The sequence below is a fragment of the Ananas comosus genome, linkage group 13, assembly GCF_001540865.1.
Source record: "Ananas comosus cultivar F153 linkage group 13, ASM154086v1, whole genome shotgun sequence".
Classification (NCBI taxonomy): Eukaryota; Viridiplantae; Streptophyta; class Magnoliopsida; order Poales; family Bromeliaceae; genus Ananas; species Ananas comosus.
The window spans coordinates 1,312,927-1,332,380 of record NC_033633.1 but is presented as its reverse complement, the minus strand read 5'-3'; the positions used below and the strand labels follow the sequence as shown (position 1 = coordinate 1,332,380).

The 19,454-nt window shown below is 34.5% G+C and overlaps 2 protein-coding genes across 7 annotated transcripts; both read right to left on the bottom strand.

The window, feature by feature from the left end:
- LOC109719853 (60S ribosomal protein L13a-1) lies at positions 10,339-13,671 on the bottom strand. The gene is made up of 4 exons (XM_020246698.1): positions 13,317-13,671; positions 11,893-12,009; positions 11,693-11,780; positions 10,339-10,750 (listed from the first exon to the last, which is right to left on the bottom strand). Exons 1-4 carry the CDS (start codon positions 13,586-13,588, stop codon positions 10,607-10,609), a joined length of 621 nt encoding a protein of 206 aa, XP_020102287.1. The 5' UTR covers positions 13,589-13,671; the 3' UTR covers positions 10,339-10,606.
- Positions 15,128-18,649, bottom strand: LOC109719852 (probable ubiquitin-conjugating enzyme E2 C). 6 transcript variants are annotated; one of them, XR_002218803.1, is made up of 7 exons: positions 18,315-18,649; positions 18,171-18,198; positions 16,906-17,133; positions 16,326-16,389; positions 16,181-16,240; positions 15,956-16,046; positions 15,128-15,771 (listed from the first exon to the last, which is right to left on the bottom strand). XR_002218803.1 is itself a non-coding variant. In XM_020246694.1 (6 exons), exons 1-6 carry the CDS (start codon positions 18,422-18,424, stop codon positions 16,012-16,014), a joined length of 525 nt encoding a protein of 174 aa, XP_020102283.1. In that variant the 5' UTR covers positions 18,425-18,649; the 3' UTR covers positions 15,128-16,011. The 6 variants fall into 6 exon arrangements, 5 of the variants coding, with proteins under 5 accessions (XP_020102283.1, XP_020102282.1, XP_020102284.1 ...); XM_020246694.1 differs by having other exon boundaries at positions 15,128-16,046; XM_020246693.1 differs by lacking the exon at positions 15,956-16,046 and having other exon boundaries at positions 18,315-18,647.

Genomic DNA, 19,454 nt, shown 5'->3' with positions numbered 1-19,454 from the left:
GGACACGCTTAAGGCGCGCACACACATCATGGCCATCACTCCGAGGGCGACTTCGTTGCGGAGCTCCTCAATGAGTTCTCTTTAAGACAGTTTGGTAAATCATATAATTTACTCTGCGTTCGAAGTTTAAAGATCCGTTCTGATTTAGAAGTACTTTATCCAAATCGCAGTACTAATTCAAAGGATCCAATAAGGAAGAATGAGACAACATTCCTAATTCAAGCTTTAGGATAAAAGAAAAAAAAAAAAAAAACTTTTGAGTAGGTAGGAGAGCTCTCGATCCACTGCCACGTGTTAATTGTTATCTCGATCCAAATGTACGCCGTGTGGCTTTTAATACCAAATTCAAATTCAAAAAAAAAAAAAAAAACATAGGTAGAAAGATTATTTTATTTGAGTAGAGACAAAATTGATATATGATAGTAAATCAGGCAGGAATTTTCAATAAGACGTCGTTGGGAGCTTCCCACTGAAGTTCTTTTTTTCCCCAAAATTTTGCCGTCAATTATCTCTCTCTCTCTACTTCTTTCTCTGTCAGCATTATTAAGTCTCCTCAAAGATATATGTACAACTACAATGGCTTGGAATAATAATTAATAGTAATAGTAATATTAACAATGATATTTTGCTTTTAATGTTGGAATTATTGTGGTGCCTTTTGTGAATGGAGTTCTCCCTTGACACGCACTTCTTCTTGCAGCTCTACCTTTCCTTTTTGCCTTTTATGCCTCCTTGTCCTTTCAGGTCTGGTGCGAGCCTGTCTCTTAAAAAATATATAAATATATATTTTGTAGGAGCCCTGAGCACCACGCCAAATTTGAATCACCACCCAGTTGATCTGTTCCTCATTATATTTTTATGCTCAGAGCCCACCATATCAATTCTGGACGACTCGGTTGATCTGGTCTTTTATCCTATCTTTTATTTGCAAACAGCGATTATCCTTCAATGGAGCATTCGACCGGCAGGTATACCGAAGCTTATATTGCAAGCGAAAAATGAAATCAGATGCAGAAACCCCGAAGTAGAAGTTTCAAGCTACAGACGAAGTTTAGATGTACAATACACTCTACCGTCGAACCAAACATCCTCCGCATCTGAGCCGTTCAGATTACGAAAACTACTTTTGTAGATCAATTATTGGCGGGCTCAGGCCGACCCGGCGGTGGACCAAATCTAACCAATAATTTCTCTGGCGGGCCCAAGCCGCCGCGGGCCCGCCGCCAGGCCGGTCCCTCCACCAAAAGGCCACTCCACACATATGGATATTTTCATAGATTTTGGACCCAACCAAAGTTGATGGAGTGAACAAAACTAGCAAAATAATAATAATAATAATAATAATAATAATAATAATATATAAGAGACAATCATAAAAAAAGGAAAACCTTATATTCTCATTTGGTTATGGTTTGATAGAATTGTGGTGCTTTTCCTTGAGTGAGATGGATTGATAGGAATCTGATCCCCAAACTTTTTCAAAACCCTAGCACCAAGGTGTGGAGAGACTCATTGTATCCCACCCCCCAATGTGTTGTTCATATTTACTCTCCTTTAAAAAAGTTGAGCGTGAAATCTAAAAACTTTTGGCCCCTTTTTAATTTTTTCGGTCTAACTTTTACGGTTCGACGAAAATGCTGTTAGAATAAAACTATTTAAAAAGTTTTAACGAGTTTTCTATTTAGTACCCGTTCGATTTGGGACTCAAAAATGACTTTTTACTGAAAATGTAGGCGGAAATAAATCTAGAGATTCTTTTTTGAGGGAGAAGCTGAAATAAGCATCTGATCTCCAAAAAGAAGATCTAACCTGAAGATTCTCCATTTGGCATCATCAGGAAGCTACTGAAGGTGTTTTTAGCTACCTACTTGACCCTAAGTTCTGCGACAATGGGCATAGTTTGCAAACAAAGCTTAAAATGTTTAGGTCCTGTTTGGAAGGATAACTTATTCGGTGTAAGAAAAAAAAATTTTAATTTTTGCTTCTTGAAAAATCTTGATAGTCAAATTTAGTACCTACGAATCAATTTATCTTATCTTAAAATATAATTTGAAAGTCGAATATATATAGTATTTAATTGTTAATAACTCTCAGGAGTATGTGGTACAAATTTTTGTTAGTATTTTCTCATAACAGCTCTACTCAAATAGCAACTCTATTGGTAAGACCCAGGAAATCCAAAAAAAATAATTATGAAGAAATTATTGGGACTTTTTCGAGCTGCTCTACGCAAACATCAACTTACGCTGAAGTTCTAAAGTAATATGTTAAACGAGATGACCTCTAAATAAATACTTACTCATAAATCAAAAGGTCCAAATTTGAATTTCCAAGGTCTACACAACAAAAGTAACAGATTATATAATAGTTACATATATGATCTAATAAGCACCTAGAATTGACAGATAAGAGATGAAAATTTAACTCATTAAATGGATGTTGAAGCTGAGGATAAAATCCACAACCTTTGGATGGCTGGAGCTAATTATGATTGACTCTAATACCATGCCATTCATTAAGATCAATACTGCGACACCCCGCTTTTCAAAGGGTCACACATCCTAAAACTACTCTAACTCAAACATACTTAACTCTTCTAATCTCTTGGGCCTACCCACTGCCCAAAATGTTGTAGCCACGTTAAGAAATTTAACCATATTATTTTTCATATATAGGACTATTCCAAATCTTAGGACATTACAGTTAATATCAGAGTCAATTACCAGCTGAAAATGTGAGATAAGTCTGGCTAAACCAGAATTATACAGCAAGTAATCCCCATAAAGTCGGATAAGGCTAACGAGACAAGTCTTATATCACCTGATAACTGTGAGTGTACTTAAATCTAACAAAGACGCCATGATTTAAAGGGAAAAAGAATCTGATACATCCAGATTTGGAATATATATAAAAAATAATATGACTAAACCTCTTAATACGGTTATAATATTTTGAGTTGTGGCTAGTCTCAAAAAGTTAAGAGGATTAATGGTGCTAGAACTATAGTAACTCTGGAATGGGTGACGATCTGGTAAGTGGGGAGTAGAGATGTCAATGGGTCGAATTCGAGGCGGATTTTTAAAATCCGAACCCGAACCCGAACCTGACTCCAAACCCGAGACCCAAACCCGAACCTGAACCCGAACACAACGGATTTTAAAAATCCATATCCAAACCCCAACCCGACCAAAAATCCGAAACCCGAACCCGAACCCGAACCCGAAAATTTGAACCCGAAACAATTATTTCTTTTTTCAATATTTCAAAATATATTATATTAAATTTAAATTTTTAAAATACAAATTCAAATATAACATCAAATTTATATATATATATTATATATAATACTAAATAAATTCGGGTTCGGGTTCGGGTTCGGGTCGGGTACAATCAAAATCCATATCCGAATCCATATCCGTCGCGTTTTTATTTTTTATATCCATATCCAAATCCATATCCATATCCATATCCATCGGATATATCCGTTTCATTCGGATTCGGGTTCGGATAAAATTTCGGATATCCATATCCATTAATATCCCCAATGGGGAGGCAAAGGCATGTTAAGAAAAACGGTCGATGCATGTTCCACAAAAGCAAATCTAGTATAGCACACTATATGACAAATTTTAGCTTCTTAATTAATTCTCATCAACCTTAGTTTTAACTAATTACCCTCATTCCTGTTTTTGTCTCATTAGCTATATATATATACCTCAAACCCTAGCACTCCTAGATGTCCTGTGCCAATTGCGTTGCATGTGCCCAAGAACGATATACTAAGATGCGGTTTTTGTCCACATTCTCCCATTTGTGGGCCTTCATTGCGTGCCTTTTAGTTACTACAATTAATTATATGGTTTTGATCTCATTTATATTTATATATAGCATGGAAAGGTCAAATTAACAAAGAGTGCTTTTCGGTTAAGCTATACAAGGGCTAGCCCCTTTTTTGGAAAAGCTCTTTTGGAGTAGAGTTGTTCGTAAAAGATACTCGTAATTTTTTTAGATAAATTCTCTCAACAACCCATATAGTATAAGGCAATAAGAGTTAAGAAATTTAATATGAATTAAAGTTTTTACTTTTGGGATGGAAATTCTACTTGGCCTTTCCATTAACTGAAGCAAAAGATAATTTTCAGAGTTTTCATTTGTTAAATGCTTTTTTTTTGGGGTGGGGATAAAAATGTTCAAAATTTATCTGAGCTATGAACCATTTTGAGTTCATTATATTCAATTTTTAAAAATTTTGATTTTACTAGTCGACCTTTCAATTTATTTGATTTGATTCAGCCAACAGCATTTTAATTTTAAAAGTTAAACTAATTGCTTACTTCAATAAATTTACAATTGTGAAAATTGTATGTAATATACTAATTTAACATGTAAAAATAAATGATGCATCCAAATTTTGAAGTTAAAATGTCATTAACAGAATCAAGTCAAACAAATTGAAAGGTTGGATAGCAAAATCGAAATTTTGAAAGATTGGACAGATGACTCAAAATGGTCCATAGCTCAGTAAGTTCTATACGTTTTTACCTTCTGTTTTTGAAGAAAAAGGACAAGAACAAGAAGATCGAGTTGCTTGAGAAGCAAAACCAAACAACTACTAACCGATTCGTCTCCACTGTGGAGTATAGTTCTGTTTGATCAAGTGTTGTCGAAAGAGCACAACATTAAATAGCTTTTCTGCGAAACAAAATCAGAAGCACCCATTCAAAGCATCTACGGTTAGAATCTCATTGCTACCTTACATTTGCAACAAAAACTCTTCATATATATCTTCGTACGTCAAATATTTTACTAGAAAGAACTACAGCTGAAATCAAGACAAGAAGCCACAGTAATTGGAGTGCTGAAAGCCGAAAATTCCTGCCCGCTAATTAAGAAAGTGATAAATTTGATGTTGTTGGACAAAATCTATGATTTGAAAAGATGCATGATAAGAACCACATTTGTTTTGTGCGTGTCCACAAAAAACAATCGAATCTCCAAAAAGATGAGAATCAAATATAAATGTTGCTAAGATCATTGCATTACTTTACAAGTGTTTCTGTAGCAGGGTCAAAAACCTTCACCATCTACAATGCATCACTTCACTTTATTCTTGCTTCTCTTTAAAGACTCGGCCACATTCAAAGTAGGACCCTAAATTATGCTCTGCGTAGAATATACTGTTCAATCGTAATGTTATGTTAATAGTTTAGTAAGATAATGCATAAATGGGAAAAAAAATCTATATCTCAACTTTTATATAGCTTTCGCAATTGTAGCCATATATAGCAATATTCTGTTAAATCACTCCTCAAACTTTATACATATATATAAATTAATAATATTTACTATCTTTTTTTTTTTTGTCCTCAGATGCATAATAGTAGTAGTAGTATCACCAAATAGAAAATCCAAGCATATAGCAAATACTATTCCTTCAGTTTACTGCGAAGAGCATTCTAGCTAGTTTCTCTCCCTCTCTTTCTATATATATATATATNTATATATATATATATATATATATATATATATATATATATATATATATATATACAAACACACACAAACCACACCATATATATATATATGCATGGTAATAGGATATGTGTTATATTTTAACTAGTATATATAATTTGTAAATAACACGACCAAATAGATAAAAATTGTTAGAATTGTTGCGTAGTCTCATATATACTGGATAGAAGAAGGATTTTAGCTACAGAGATAATATATATTTGTAAAGAATTTTTATCTATCAACTTAAGCTTTTGGGTTGATTCGAGCCATTTAATAGAAACAACAATTTCACTATTTTGTGACACTATAAGCTAGATGGAGAGTCAAATGAAAACATTCTCCTAGCAACATGCATGATATTGATCATGAATGAGCTGGAATGCTCAGGAAAGAACAATTAAAAGAAGAATAGTACAAAAATCTATCCTCTAAGCCTACACTAGTTAAGCACTGAACACACAAATGTATATATGCCATGTTCATGGGCAACCAAGTTATATATTCATAACTAATGAGAAAGGAAGCATCAAAATGCCCACAAAGTCAATCAACCTAGCTAGTTGGGTAGTGGTGGTGAATAGCAATGCTATGAATGACCTTTGTACTCAATGAATATGCTCCCTCATAGGAGGGTGGATTAGATATGAGAGAACATGATAGAGAGAGAGAGAGAGAGAGAGAGAGAGAGAGAGTCATAGCATGCTCATTGAGGGGACCATTAATTCATCCCCACTTGTAAAATGACTGAGAGCTACACTAGTTGATAATACCCCCACTACTAGAATAGAGAGAGAGAGAGAGAGAGAGAGAGAGAGAGAGAGAGAGAGGCTATGTCAAAGCATTCAACGTTCCACTCCCTAGAGCATTTGGACTTAAGCCAAGAAGGTACTCAACTAACTACATGGAAATGCTTTGGACATATGTCCTATGGGTACCCACAATTATATGAAGTAAAACTTCAATAAAGATCTCTATATCACAATAGAAGAATCGATATCAGCTGCCGGATTGCACTTAAGTTGCATTGTTGATTCATATAGATTGCAGTTCGACAGCTGGGGAGTTTCTCACTAACGTTTTGTTTCTATTGCCATTGATGTATTGATCTGCACTGCAGGCGCGTACGTCGTCAGTCCAAAATATCAGCGATATTTAAGAATGAAATATTAGGGTACTCATAGCGCAGTATATTCTATATATCATTAATTTGTGCTTCTTTTCAAATCACTTTTTTCTTTTTCTTTCTTTTTATTTTAGTGCTACATAGATGGTCAAAGCCTTAATGCTATGTAATAATTAGGCTTTCTGTTGAGAGTAGGCCTGGGCCTCTGAATCCTCTTTCCTGTGTGCTGGGTTTTCCCTGTGTAATTCCTTCTTGTCCCTTTGTGGGCCATTTTGCAGTAAAACAGGAGCTTGTTAAGGCAAAAACAAAGTAGAATCTAGAAGTAAAATCTCTCCTCTCCTCCTCACTTTTGCCCAGAGAGAGAGGCAGGGTTTTGGGGCTGCTGCAGCAATCATGGGAAAGCAGTGTGCTATTTTGTATAGATGATGCATGATGGTCATGATCATGATGATAATTAATGGCTCACAATTGGGCAAATTAAGGAATATTTAAGAATATAGTTGATAACTCAATCTTGTAAATAGATTACAACGAGATCTTTTCGAATAATGTTATTGTCCGCACAGTCCAAAGTTTCATTCTATATGAGTTTACTTATACATCAATATCTCAAAAACAGAAAAAAGAAAATTGTGTGAGACTCAAAAACTTGTCTCTGTGAATCCACACATATGACAGTTAGTTAAATTTTAGCTTACTGAAGTTGGAATCCAACACTGGTATTGTGTCATAAAACCTACCAAACATAATATAATAACTATTAATTAGACATCATTTGTATACCTCTTATATAAAATTGACATATCAGCTTCACCTGGCCAGTTGAGGCCTGGCCTTTCTTTTGTGGGGATGTGGAAATAGAAGATCTAGTTGCCCTGTGGCTGATGGCAGACAGACTTCCAATGAGTGTGGGTGTGTGGAAGACAGCTACAAATTCACCACTGTGACTGAGTGGTGGTGTCTGATGGCCCAATGGCCCAGACACATTCCACAACTTGAACTCTGCAAATTTTTAGAGGGGGTCCCGCAGATGTGGATCTCAAAATCTTGCAGAGTATTAATTGATATGACCTTTTACTAACTGCACATTCTCTCATTTCTATGGGGGCAGTAAACACTAGTAGAGTAATTTTGTTGAGAGTTTAGTACTTTTATAAATAAGCTCAGTTAAAATTATGAAACAATTAACATTCGAATTTGGAACTTTCAGATACCAACTATTAAATTCTTAGCCAACTATGTAAGACATAGTGGATCATAAATCTATTATTTTCCCAATAATCAAAAATAAATAACTGCCAATTAGTGTAATCTTATTACCTGAGCTATTGTCTTAAGAGGTCACAATTTGGTCCCTCGAGTGTGTTTAATAAATGAGGCTCGAAAGGGCTTCATGGTTGGTATCTGAGACCCAAGTTCGAATTCTAATTGATTCACATTTCCAGCTAAGTTTATTTCTAAATGAAATAAACAAAGCGGGTAGCGTGCTACCTATCTCTCAAAAAAAAAAAAAAATAAATGAGGCTCGAACCAACTGTCCCTAACGCAAGTGGCAAAGGACTTGGTGATTGGTATCCAAGATTCCAAGTTCTAATCCTAATTGATTCACATTTCTAGCTAAGTTTATTTTTAAATAAAATAAATAAAGCAGATAACATGTTATCTATCTTTCAAAACAAAAAAAAAAAAAAGCTCGAGCCCTTGGCTTCTTATAGAGGGTGTAAGGTTAAAGAGCAAAGACCAAAGATCAAATAAGAGAAAAGAAAAAAAAAAAATCAGAATTAGTATGCCTGCTTTAACTGATGGTATAAAAACATTTTTTATATGATATATTTTTAGCAAATTTAGTGAAAGATATTTTTGCTTTTCTTTTATTCACATTAATTAGTCTATTTATTCCTCATTATCTTAAGATACTGTCAACCAAATATGTAGCCCCACAATTTTTTTTTTCTTTTGTATGATAAACTCTCTTCAACTTTTCTTGATTCCCTTGTCTACCAAACCAACATGTTTTAAAGTACTGGGAAAAAAAATATACTAAAATTTTGTTTGGTATCGTTGTCATTTTTTTTTTACTATTTTTAAATACTAATTATGTATAATTTAATATATCAGTAGAAAACCTTTCTCTTGTTGTTATGATTAGTTTACATGTAATCATTTCGGTGAAGTGATGGATGATAACTTATTTATAGAATTTTAGAATCCAAGAAAAGAAATTAGTATCAAATTTTTATTTTATGTTGCCAAATAAATATCTTAGATGTAAAAATTATAACCAATCTATCATTTCTTTCTACACTATTTAATATAAAACTTCTATTTACAAATTTTTAGAAAATAACAATAATATCAAAAGATGCTTAAGCTTAACACTGCAATGTATGTGTTATAGTGATAACTGATGAGTTAAAGGGAGGCAAAATATATTTGCTTTATCTCTCTCCCAGTAGCTTTGCCAAAATGTTGCTTCTCCCACCCCCAAACACACACATAAACATAAATTTCTTTTTTTCAAAAAAAAATGCAGCTAATCTCTCAAAAAAAAAAAAAAAAAATGCAGCTGAATGTTACATCTAGCATCCCAATGCTAGTAGAATGAGTTCTAGATTGCTCATTTATGAACCAAGGAAGCATATCAAGTGAAATGGCTCAGTAGTGTTTTTTTATTTTATTTTTTTCAAGAGAAAGGTCATATATTATCCACTTTATTTATTTTTTTTAAAAAAAATTTAGTTAAAAACTGTAAAATAACTAAAGTTCAAACTTGAAATCACAACCATTAAATTTTTTTGCCGCTTGTACTAGAAATGGTCAAAAAGTGACTCGTTATTATTAATAATTGGTAAAAGTGTATGAATATTATTTAAACTAACTATTTAGATTTGATTACTCAAATCTTTCAAAATTTTGATTTTACTTACCAGTTTTTTAATTTATTTGATTTGACTTGATCAATGGCACATCTGACTAAAAAATTTTAGCTAATTACCTGCTTTAATGAGCTTCCAATTATGAAAATTGTATAAATAATACAAGCTAAACATATAAAAATAAACAACACATTCAAATTTTAAAATCAAAGTACCATTAACTTACTTAAAACAAACAATTGAAAAATTATATAATAAAATTAAAATTATGAAAGATTGAATATCTAGATCCAAATGGTCAATGATTCATGCAAGTTTCATACAATTTTACCTTATTAATTTTGTGGAAACTACTATATGATAGTAGCATACTTAGAAATTGAAAGGCAATGGTACCAAACTTGCAAGCAATTTTTTGCTTCAAAAAAGAAAAAAAAAAAAGAAAAGAAAAGAAAAAAGAGCAACTAGTCTAATGTAGTATGCGACTCACATAAACAAAACAGGACACATGAATTGGTAGAATTTTGCATCTAATGAAAATTAAACAGAGCTCGATCAACTGGGTAAAGAAGGTGAAGCTACTGAGAGTTTTACTATCATATACTAAGCATTGCGTAGACCACGCAAATACAATTGTTGTGTATAAAAATGGAGTTTTGCATGCCTAACGACATTGCGACTGCTAATTCAAACACAAGATTTCAATCACCAAAGACTAAGCCTACAAGTTAATAAATGGAATTGAACAACCTGAAAAACAAAAAGATTTAAAAAAAAAAATCGGATGCTGAAAAACAAACAAAGATAGGTATAGAATCTCAGATGTAGGGCTAATTCGACAAGACCAGCTAAACTTGCTTAAGTGGCAAAAATAAATTTAGTTGCAATCTCTCACCAAATTTAACCATATCCAACATAAAGCAACATATCAATCAAGAAAAGAACTACTTAGCTAACACAAAAATCTTCAACACAATTTGATAAGTTACCGACATTAAGCAGCATAGAAGTCTACTGACTCCACACATCTTCGAAAAACAAGGGACTCAAAATAGTTTAGCTCATTGGATTAAGAAGTGCGAGCTAGAGAGTACTAATATTTGATGGGAGCAAGGATGTCTAGTTGGGAACCGAGCTTCTCTTCAGCAGTCTTCTCCGCCTTCACCCGCAGCTTCGCGAGCTGCTTTCTCCTTTCGTACGCTACCTGAGCTCTTTCTTTCCTCTTGTTCTCTAGTTCCTGCACATAGATAACACACAATGTGTGTTGAAACATTTTTCCATAATAAATGATCAATGATTCAAAACATCATACTATTGGATAAAGATGCAGGACATTCTGTCCTGATCAACCTAAGCTAATAATTAAAATATGATCATACAAGGTCATGCATAAGACCAGAATTAGAATACCTCTGTTTTGCCGCTAGGACACAAAAGCAAATCATTATGCTAAGTTGCATAAACACGATTGAAAGTTTTGGTATGCTATGTTGTGGTACAGAAAGTAATTTCACAACACCATAGCATAACAAAACTTTTCCTCAACAATTCTTATTCTTATGAAGACCAAGTGTAGGAATTAAGTTCTTTACCTCCTTCTCGACCTCAACTGCTCAGATTACATACAGAATAGTATGATCTTATTCAAATGGAGATGTCGTGGAAAAACAAAGACCTACATCACAAGCCCATTCCATTTCTTCCTACTTCACAAAACTCACAATAAAGGATGTGCGGTATGAATGAATAGTTGTTGGCGGAAAAACAAATCAAGCCACCAATTTTGGCTCTGTTAAGTTCCTTCTAGAGATTGCCATTGCACTCACTACTTGAAAGTGAAAACCACTTGTGTGGTTGGGGTAAGGGATTGAAATTTATGTAAATCCAATCCAGTTGCAAGCAATATGACCATTTTAATTCGAAAGTGGACTGTTAATATACATAAACAAGTTGAAGTACATTCTTGATGTAGAGCAATACAACATTCTAAAGCACAATCAACCGACAAAGCTTAATAACGCATAACTGTTTGTAGACTTCAAAAAATGTAGGAAAATATAACTAACACTTCAAACTGTAAAATGTAAGAATATAGAATTAATGCTTAAAACTCTAAAAAATGTAAGAACATAGAACTAATGCTTAAACGTAAAGGAAAAGGGACCCAGAGTAATCTAACCTTGATGGTATCATAGTGATTCCATCCAACCTCCGTGGAGAGCCGACCAAGCAAGCAATACTTGTGCCCCGGCTGAAGCCTCAAAACCCTAAATTTCCCAAAACATCAAACCAGATCATCGATTTTGCTTATCTAGAGACAACTCTTCATAAAAGAAATGAAAAATAAACACTGAAATGGTAACAGGAGAAAGATCTCACTTGAGAGCATCAGGAATGACCATTCGCTTCATCTTATCGTACGGCGGAGGAACCCCCTCATACGCCTTGAGCCTCGCCAGCGCCACCTCTCCCCTCTTCGTCTTGTGAGGTATCATACTGTGAATCAATGCAAAACAGAATGACACTATGTCTGGAACCAAATTGAGACAGAATTGAATTGCTTTAAATCAAATTGCTTTAAAATTCAATCATTCCAATTTTATCGAATCTGGGGCTAAAATCTGTTATTTGGAATAAAATACAATTGTATCAAATTCCTTTGCTTACTTGAACTATTTATCTTTAGTGATGTTAAGACTTCACACTACAAGATACTAAATAGCAATAAGAATCATGTCCAAGGATTTAAGGTACCATCGGCACGGGCTGTATCCGTACCGTATCGTACCAATAAGATACCGGCACGATATAGCCCCCATGCCGATGGCACAGTTCAAACCCCTTTTTACCTTAAATTACTAAGTAATTTTTTCAATAAAGTTCAAAAGATTTGATAAAAATACGTAATAAGCAACTAGGAAATTTTGTTGCTAAAAAAAATAAACTTTTCATATCATTATGTGTCGGCACACATGTATTTTCTATGGCCAGCACGCATCGGTATGGCCCGGCACACACCGTGCCAGCAAGTTTATGGCACGATTCCGTGCCACGGCACTTAAATCCTTGATCATGTCATATCAAATTGGGTTCTCTTGTGATGTTCGGATGTATAGTAAAGAAAAGAACACAAAATCAAAGAAAACTAACATTTGTTAAAGTTAATTTCACTCTTCTGGACTTCTCTCAATTTTTGGAAAGCGGAAAAAACTACTATTTCTCTTCCTTCTTCCCCTCAAATTTGATTCCAACATTGGAAAAAAAAAACTTAATTTTTTACCCAAGAATCTCTTATTCCTCTACATTTCTCTCCCTCCAAACAATGCAAAGCATTAGACATCCATGCAAAACAGTAGAACAAATACGAATCACGAACTAATGAGCGTCTCCAAACAAGGCACGCATCATGTAGCCATAATGTTCTTTTCCTTTCTCCCCTAAATTAATATCCAAAACACAAAAAAAGAAAGATTTTCTTTTTCGATCTTATTGTTATTTCTCTTCTCTAATGTCCATTTGAAATCCATGCAGAGTTGCCGACCCGCAGTGATATACACAAATCACGAACCAACGAGGTTTCCAAACAAGTAACCCTAATCTCGCCAACACTATAATCTCGTCAACACTAAAGGAGAGAAAGAGAAAGAGGGAGATCGACTGTTAAAAAATGATCTTTTTTGCTTTGATTTCTCTCTCCTCTCAATCTCAATCCAACAAGTACATATCAGGAAGTAAAGGAAACGATCGAAAAACAAATAAAGCAGCATATAACCCACGAACGAGAGATTGGATGTTGTTGTTACCCTCGGATAGTGCGCCAGAGGATCTTCGCGGGGGCGCGGAAGTGGATGGGGCCGTGGGAGGGCTTGGTGTTCATGCGCTTGCGGAGGAAGCGGAGGTACTTCATCTTCTGCCGCACGAGACCCCCCGAGAGGCAGATCTCCTCGCACCGCACCACCACCACGCGCTGCCCGTTCAGGAGCTCCTTCGCCAGGATCGACGCCAGCCGCCCCAGCATGTGGTGCCGCGCGTCCACCACCACGCGCTCTGCGCATATCCCCGACCCCGACACCATCCCTACTCCTACTTCCTACGGTTAGAGTTAGGGTTTGGGGAACCGCGAGGAGGCGGGGTACGAAGGAGAGAGGAGAGGGCCGGCTAGGGTNGGGTTGAGTGGGTGGTTGGTTTAATAGTATTATCTAACGGATGGAAATGATCAAAGGGTATATTTAATGGTAGAAAACTCAATAGTACCAAAGGTTTGGTACTATCAATAGTATAGTAGCCGGACTATATATATATATATAATAATGAGTATAATAATAACGGCTAAATTGAACTATTGGTCCTCAAACTAGGAAGCAAGTAAAATTTTAGTCCCCAAATTTTAATTTACTTTAATTTCTGACTTTAAATTTAAAAAAAAATATTATGCTATCTAGTTTATTTTTTTTAGAAACAAATTTAACTAAAAATACAAAATAATTAGTTTTCGAACTTGAGAACTTACATACCAACCATCAAATCTTTTGCCACTTGTGCTAAAATGGTTGGTAAATTTTATAAATTATTGTAATTGAGTTTTATAATTTAATTGATTAAATAATAATATGTCACTGATATAATAATTATTATATATAATATATAATAATATTATAATTGATAATGTGAAAATATTACTGCCACGGTCTGCCGCATGCTATCATTCAATCAATTAGATTGCAATATATGACTTTATTATTACAATCAAAAAATTCAAATCAGAAATAATAAAAATTAAAATTTAAGGATCAAAATGCCATAGATTTCTTAGTTTGGGGATGGAAATTGCAATTTAGCCGTATATTAGTTACTTTGGTGCATATAGGGAAATTGGAATTTTCGTTTCAAACACATTGATGCGATGAGTAGAAAAATAATAGTCCTTAGAGGTAATAAAATGTGTAAAATGTACAAGCCACTTTAAAATGCACCAATTGCATTTCTCTTTTTGAAATTAGCCCTTAAACACATTTTGTTCAGTTATTAATTGCATAATTACTTCTTGAACTTTTTTCCACTCTTAATGCTGGTCTCTAATTTCTAATTTGTTTTCGTTAGGGATATTTCGCCTTGGTCTTCATGTTGACCTTTAACTTTTTATTTTAATTTTTGTTAAGAATATAAATTTTTTTTGTAATTAGATTCCTAATGTTTAAACCAACTCATTCTAGTAGCAAACAATTTTGGGCATACTAACACTAAATAGAAGTGAAGAGCTGATTTTTTTTTTTTTCCAACCTAAAAAAGAGCTTTAACATTAAAATGAAATAAACTTTCGAACCCTAGAATAAAATCTAAAGATTAATAGTTCCCCTGCTGGCGCAGTGAAAACCTTTCCTGGAGGGTATAAGAATACACTTCTAGTGAACATATAATAATGCATATAAAGGCAATTAATGTTTGGAACAAAACTGTACCACAAAACTTCAATAAAATGCGAATCTCGAAGCAAATTAAGTATGATCCTCTTTACTGAGAAGGCTATCAACTGGAAAAAATTCTATGCGAATCTCATAGCAAGTTATAAAAAAGGAGAAACAAGATCCATCTTACTGGGGAGCTCGTCTCAGTACCCAAACGCAGCATAAGGCTTCTCATTGACTATCATGCTGTAAAAGCACTTCTGCAAGAGCTTGAACCAAACAGAGAGCACAACACCAGACATGGTAGATAAAGTTCGAAAGAGAAGAAGTTGTCATTACAAAGAGTTGCACATTAGACTTATTAATACAACCAATTACCAGAAGGCTCAAAACTACCATTTCTAAGGTTAACATGCGCAAAAGAATGAAATATACAAAGCCAATGACCAAAAAACTTCCATTCACCCCCATCTAATAAGGCATACTTTTTCGAATATTGCGTGCGGTAGTATACTTCATCTCGAATGTTCTGTAGTTTCTTATACATGAAAATAAGGTATAAGGGATCTATTGGTAAATAATATCTAGAATTTTCCTAAGTGAAATCTTGGAGAACAACGAAAGTAAAATCTTTAATTGTTACCGCCCGAAGAGGAGGTATTCTCAAACTTTACAAAGAGAATTATGAAACTGGCGGTGCAAGGTGGACAAGTTTATAGCCTATTTGCGGAAACACCAACCCTGATCCACAGATGTAACTTACGGTGTTCTCCGTCTGTTTAGAATCAAAAGTTTCAGCTTTCTGAAACTTCACCGCCAAATGTATACTGTTTGTGAACCATCTTCTTATATTCTACAAAAACAAGAGCATTACAAAGTAAAAAAAGAAAATCTCGTACACAACATGTGCATAGGATAAAGGTTATACACGTCAAATGAATAACGGTTAGATCCCCTGCGAGATCATCTATCTACATAAATAACCCCATATAATCAGAATTTTAATCTCTACCCCACGAAATGCTGTTGCTTCTTACCTTAGTACCATTTTTTTAAGTGGGGGTGTCATCCAATTCATGTGAGAAAGTTGGTTTTATATTAGCAAAAACTTCTCTAATGGGGGACTTCCTGTAAATAGAAGGGTATACATGAAGGGTAATACTGATGTATAAGGAAATTCTCATTTTGCAGGGATCTATGTGTGACTATCTGTCTATCTCAAAGAAAACTACAAAAATAGTAGAAGACAAAAATTAGCACACCTTCTTGGTTGCTCCATAATGTTGCAGCATAGCTATTGAGAGGACTTTCATTGTTGGGTTCTGTTATTAAAGAACTTGAATCCAGAATGAAAATTTCCAGAAATATGAAGTATTTTTGCATTTAGTAAAATTTCGAATGACTTACCACCAAACAAGCTCTGGATGGACAGAAGAATTGTTCTGCAATCGTACGCTGAAGACCACATGTCCTAAGATGAAGCACAAAATGAATTAATTGGTAAGGAGATCAGGTCCATATATAATAGCACGGGGTGATTTCCTCTGTATCCAAAAAAAGTATTTAAATATCTAACACACCCTCTATAGTCTATAGGTTGTAATATAACAGACACCAGACACACCGTTTCTAACATAGATCTTCCCAAGTAAATGCCCTTACCATCATAATCCATTTAAAAAAAACTAAATTAACGCATGTTAAGCAATGGTTCAATATTGGAATTTCCAATTTGCCCTTTGCTTGATTTGATCCTCATCATGTACAGTAAGTCTCCAAAGGGCTAAAGGGGTACTTTAGAAGCATTTGGTCAGACATAGATGGCCTCTTACCACTAAAAAAGGGACTTAGAATGATTACCGATATTTACAAGGGAATATATCATATTTTCAACTTCAGGAGGGTAATATGATATTATTGGTAGCCAGGAGTTTACTATTGTAGTTTTGATATACTAATGGTAATATCAAGGCAGGCTGAAGAGTACCTGAAGAATATCTAGGCAAATATTGCCACATTGGTCTACATTTGGATGGAAGCATGGAGTCTCAAACTTGACCACTGGAGGCTTAAACGGATAGTCAAAAGGAAAACGCAGCGATAGCTTGAAGGTTAAACCTTCATATGGAGTTCCTTTGCTTCCTTCAATAGTACCAACCCAAGAGAAAATGTTCTCGCCTTCAGGAAACGCTGATACTCCTGCATCTTCACTCATCTGCTAACGAAGAGAATGACTAAAACTAGGGAACAGACTACAGAATATAACTTGATAACAGAGAAGAGAAAAGTGGAGGCTATGCTGTTTTTATATTTAGACATTAATAACATAAAACTAACGGTAAAATCAAACTATAAAGGAAAATGTTATTCTTACACATAACTTGTACAACAATTTACAAAATTCGGTGGTTAGAATTTATTCTTTGCCTTGTGAATTACAACAATCACCTCGTGATTGATACCTTTTAACCCATTAAATACAGGCACATGCCTTGTGAAATTTGCTTGTTAAGTATAGCATTACTCAAACTATAAATCGCTACACGCAATTCTCAATTAGATTGAACCAATCAAGAGACTCTAATAATATATAGAGAAACCAAAGCACCAAGGAAGCACAAGTATATGGGTATGTTCAGATGCATCAATATCTTGTTCAACATATCTCTTGTTTACTCAAAGGGACACATGTTAATAATTGATTTCGAAAGGCTTGTTTTTCAGAACGAATAGCATGATTCTTTTCTCGTACTGCTACAAATTACCTCATAGGTCTCCTAAAAAGTCAGGAAAACTAAGGTTTCACAACAGCTCAGAACCAAGTGTTGTGCTGTAATCACAAAAAAAAATTCTCATAAACACACAAGTTATCAACGGCTAACTTTTCTAGTACCCAAACAGATCCTACTATACTAGCACTTTTTTAATTATGTAAATTTTTAAATAATACCATTATACTATCAGATTATATAAAAAGGAACTAACGCAATCAATAATCAGCTAAACCAGCAATAACAAGGGCTACCACCCACTTTGCACGATTGATTCCCAAATCACCAAATGAAACGATATGATAAATTCATCTGGTATGAATTACGAGATATAATGTACCTAATTCAACTCTGCTAAGGTTTATCAGTTAGGTTCTCCGTTAATTCGCCTCTAAAAGGGCATTCGAATTGTTTTCTAACCTAAATTTAACCAGCTTCGTCAAATCCAATCGAAAGGGAGCGAGATTTAACAAAAACGCACCATGAGAGACATCAATTCCTTCTGGAGCCTGCAACAATTTCGAATCCGGAATCAAAATTGAGCCCACGATAAAGCGAAATTCGAAAAAAATAGAAAAAAGGGGTGCGACGCGATCGATCCGATCCCGATTCCCGATTCCCGAACCTCTGGGACACGGAGGCGGCGTCGACGGGGTTGGTCGGAGGCTTCGGCTGCTTCGGCGCCGGCGCCGGCGCCGGCGCGGCGGCGCCGGCGGTGGCGTTCCGTACCTCCATCTCCGCGTCTCCTCCTCGCGATCGAATTCGATCGATCGATCGATCCCTCTTCGAATTGGGGATTTATAATAGTATGAGAAGTGTAATTGATCTCGATGAGAAGCGCTAAGATTGAGATTGAGATCGAGATCTATCGAGAGAGAGATCGAGAGAGAGAGAGAGAATGGGGATTGGGGACGAGTTGTCGGAATAAGAGAAAACGACGAGGGAAATGAGGGAGACGGAACCAAGTAAGAACGTGGTCCACGTGTTTTATCCTATCCTTCGTTTTTTTTCCTTTTTCGTGTAATTTCGAACATTTTTTTTTTTTTTTGGTTAAACATNCTCGCTTTAATATCACGTGGTTTAAAGTATATCAATTTAGTATTTTATGATTTTTTTTTTTTCGCCAGCTTTTCTATTAACATTTTATTAAATTATTAAATTATATATAAAAAATTTCAAATACTCTATTTAAATTTACCGAATATTCACTTTAATATTTTTTAGTTTTAACTTTATCACTGATTTAACAAAAAAAAAAATCTGACGAAAAAAAATATCTATATATAGAATACTAAATTAATATATCCATACGATACTAAAATATGAAAAAGATACAAATCAAGCATTTGGAACTCAATCACGGAATAGTATTTGCCCCTAGGTTTTTGAGGAATATAAACCATATTGGCTCATAAGTTTCTCAGGATGAGAATATTTTTTAATAATCTATTGTTGTAGTGGTGTGTGTGTTTAAATTATTTGTGCGAGCATATAATAATAAGGGATAAAATAGATAGAGGTAAATTTTTTTTAAAAAAAAATAATAATCTTTTAACACTTTTGCATGGGACTGGTATGTATATCAAAATAAAAAATACCATATGCACACGTTGTTATAATAATTGTACTCAGTTAAACCGAATTGGATATGTTGTTATAATAAATATTGGCACTAAGTTAAATCGAATCGAATACATTCATAATCGGACTTAGATCCGACGATTATTATATTATCTAATTAGACTAGACTTAATTTTATTTTTAA

Bases quoted from the DNA above. Each gene is read 5' to 3' on its own strand.
- LOC109719853 (XM_020246698.1), bottom strand. From the start codon at position 13,588: ATGGTGTCGGGGTCGGGGATATGCGCAGAGCGCGTGGTGGTGGACGCG. The intron at 12,010-13,316 runs GTAACAACAACA...ATTGATTCACAG, and splicing joins CTCTGGCGCACTATCCGAGG to TATGATACCTCACAAGACGA. The intron at 10,751-11,692 runs GTTAGATTACTC...ATCTATGTGCAG, and splicing joins ATCACTATGATACCATCAAG to GAACTAGAGAACAAGAGGAA.
- LOC109719852 (XM_020246693.1), bottom strand. From the start codon at position 18,424: ATGGAGGTACGGAACGCCACCGCCGGCGCCGCCGCGCCGGCGCCGGCG. The intron at 17,134-18,170 runs GTGCGTTTTTGT...CTTCGTTAGCAG, and splicing joins AGGAATTGATGTCTCTCATG to ATGAGTGAAGATGCAGGAGT. The intron at 16,241-16,325 runs GTAAGTCATTCG...CTTTAATAACAG, and splicing joins CATCCAGAGCTTGTTTGGTG to AACCCAACAATGAAAGTCCT.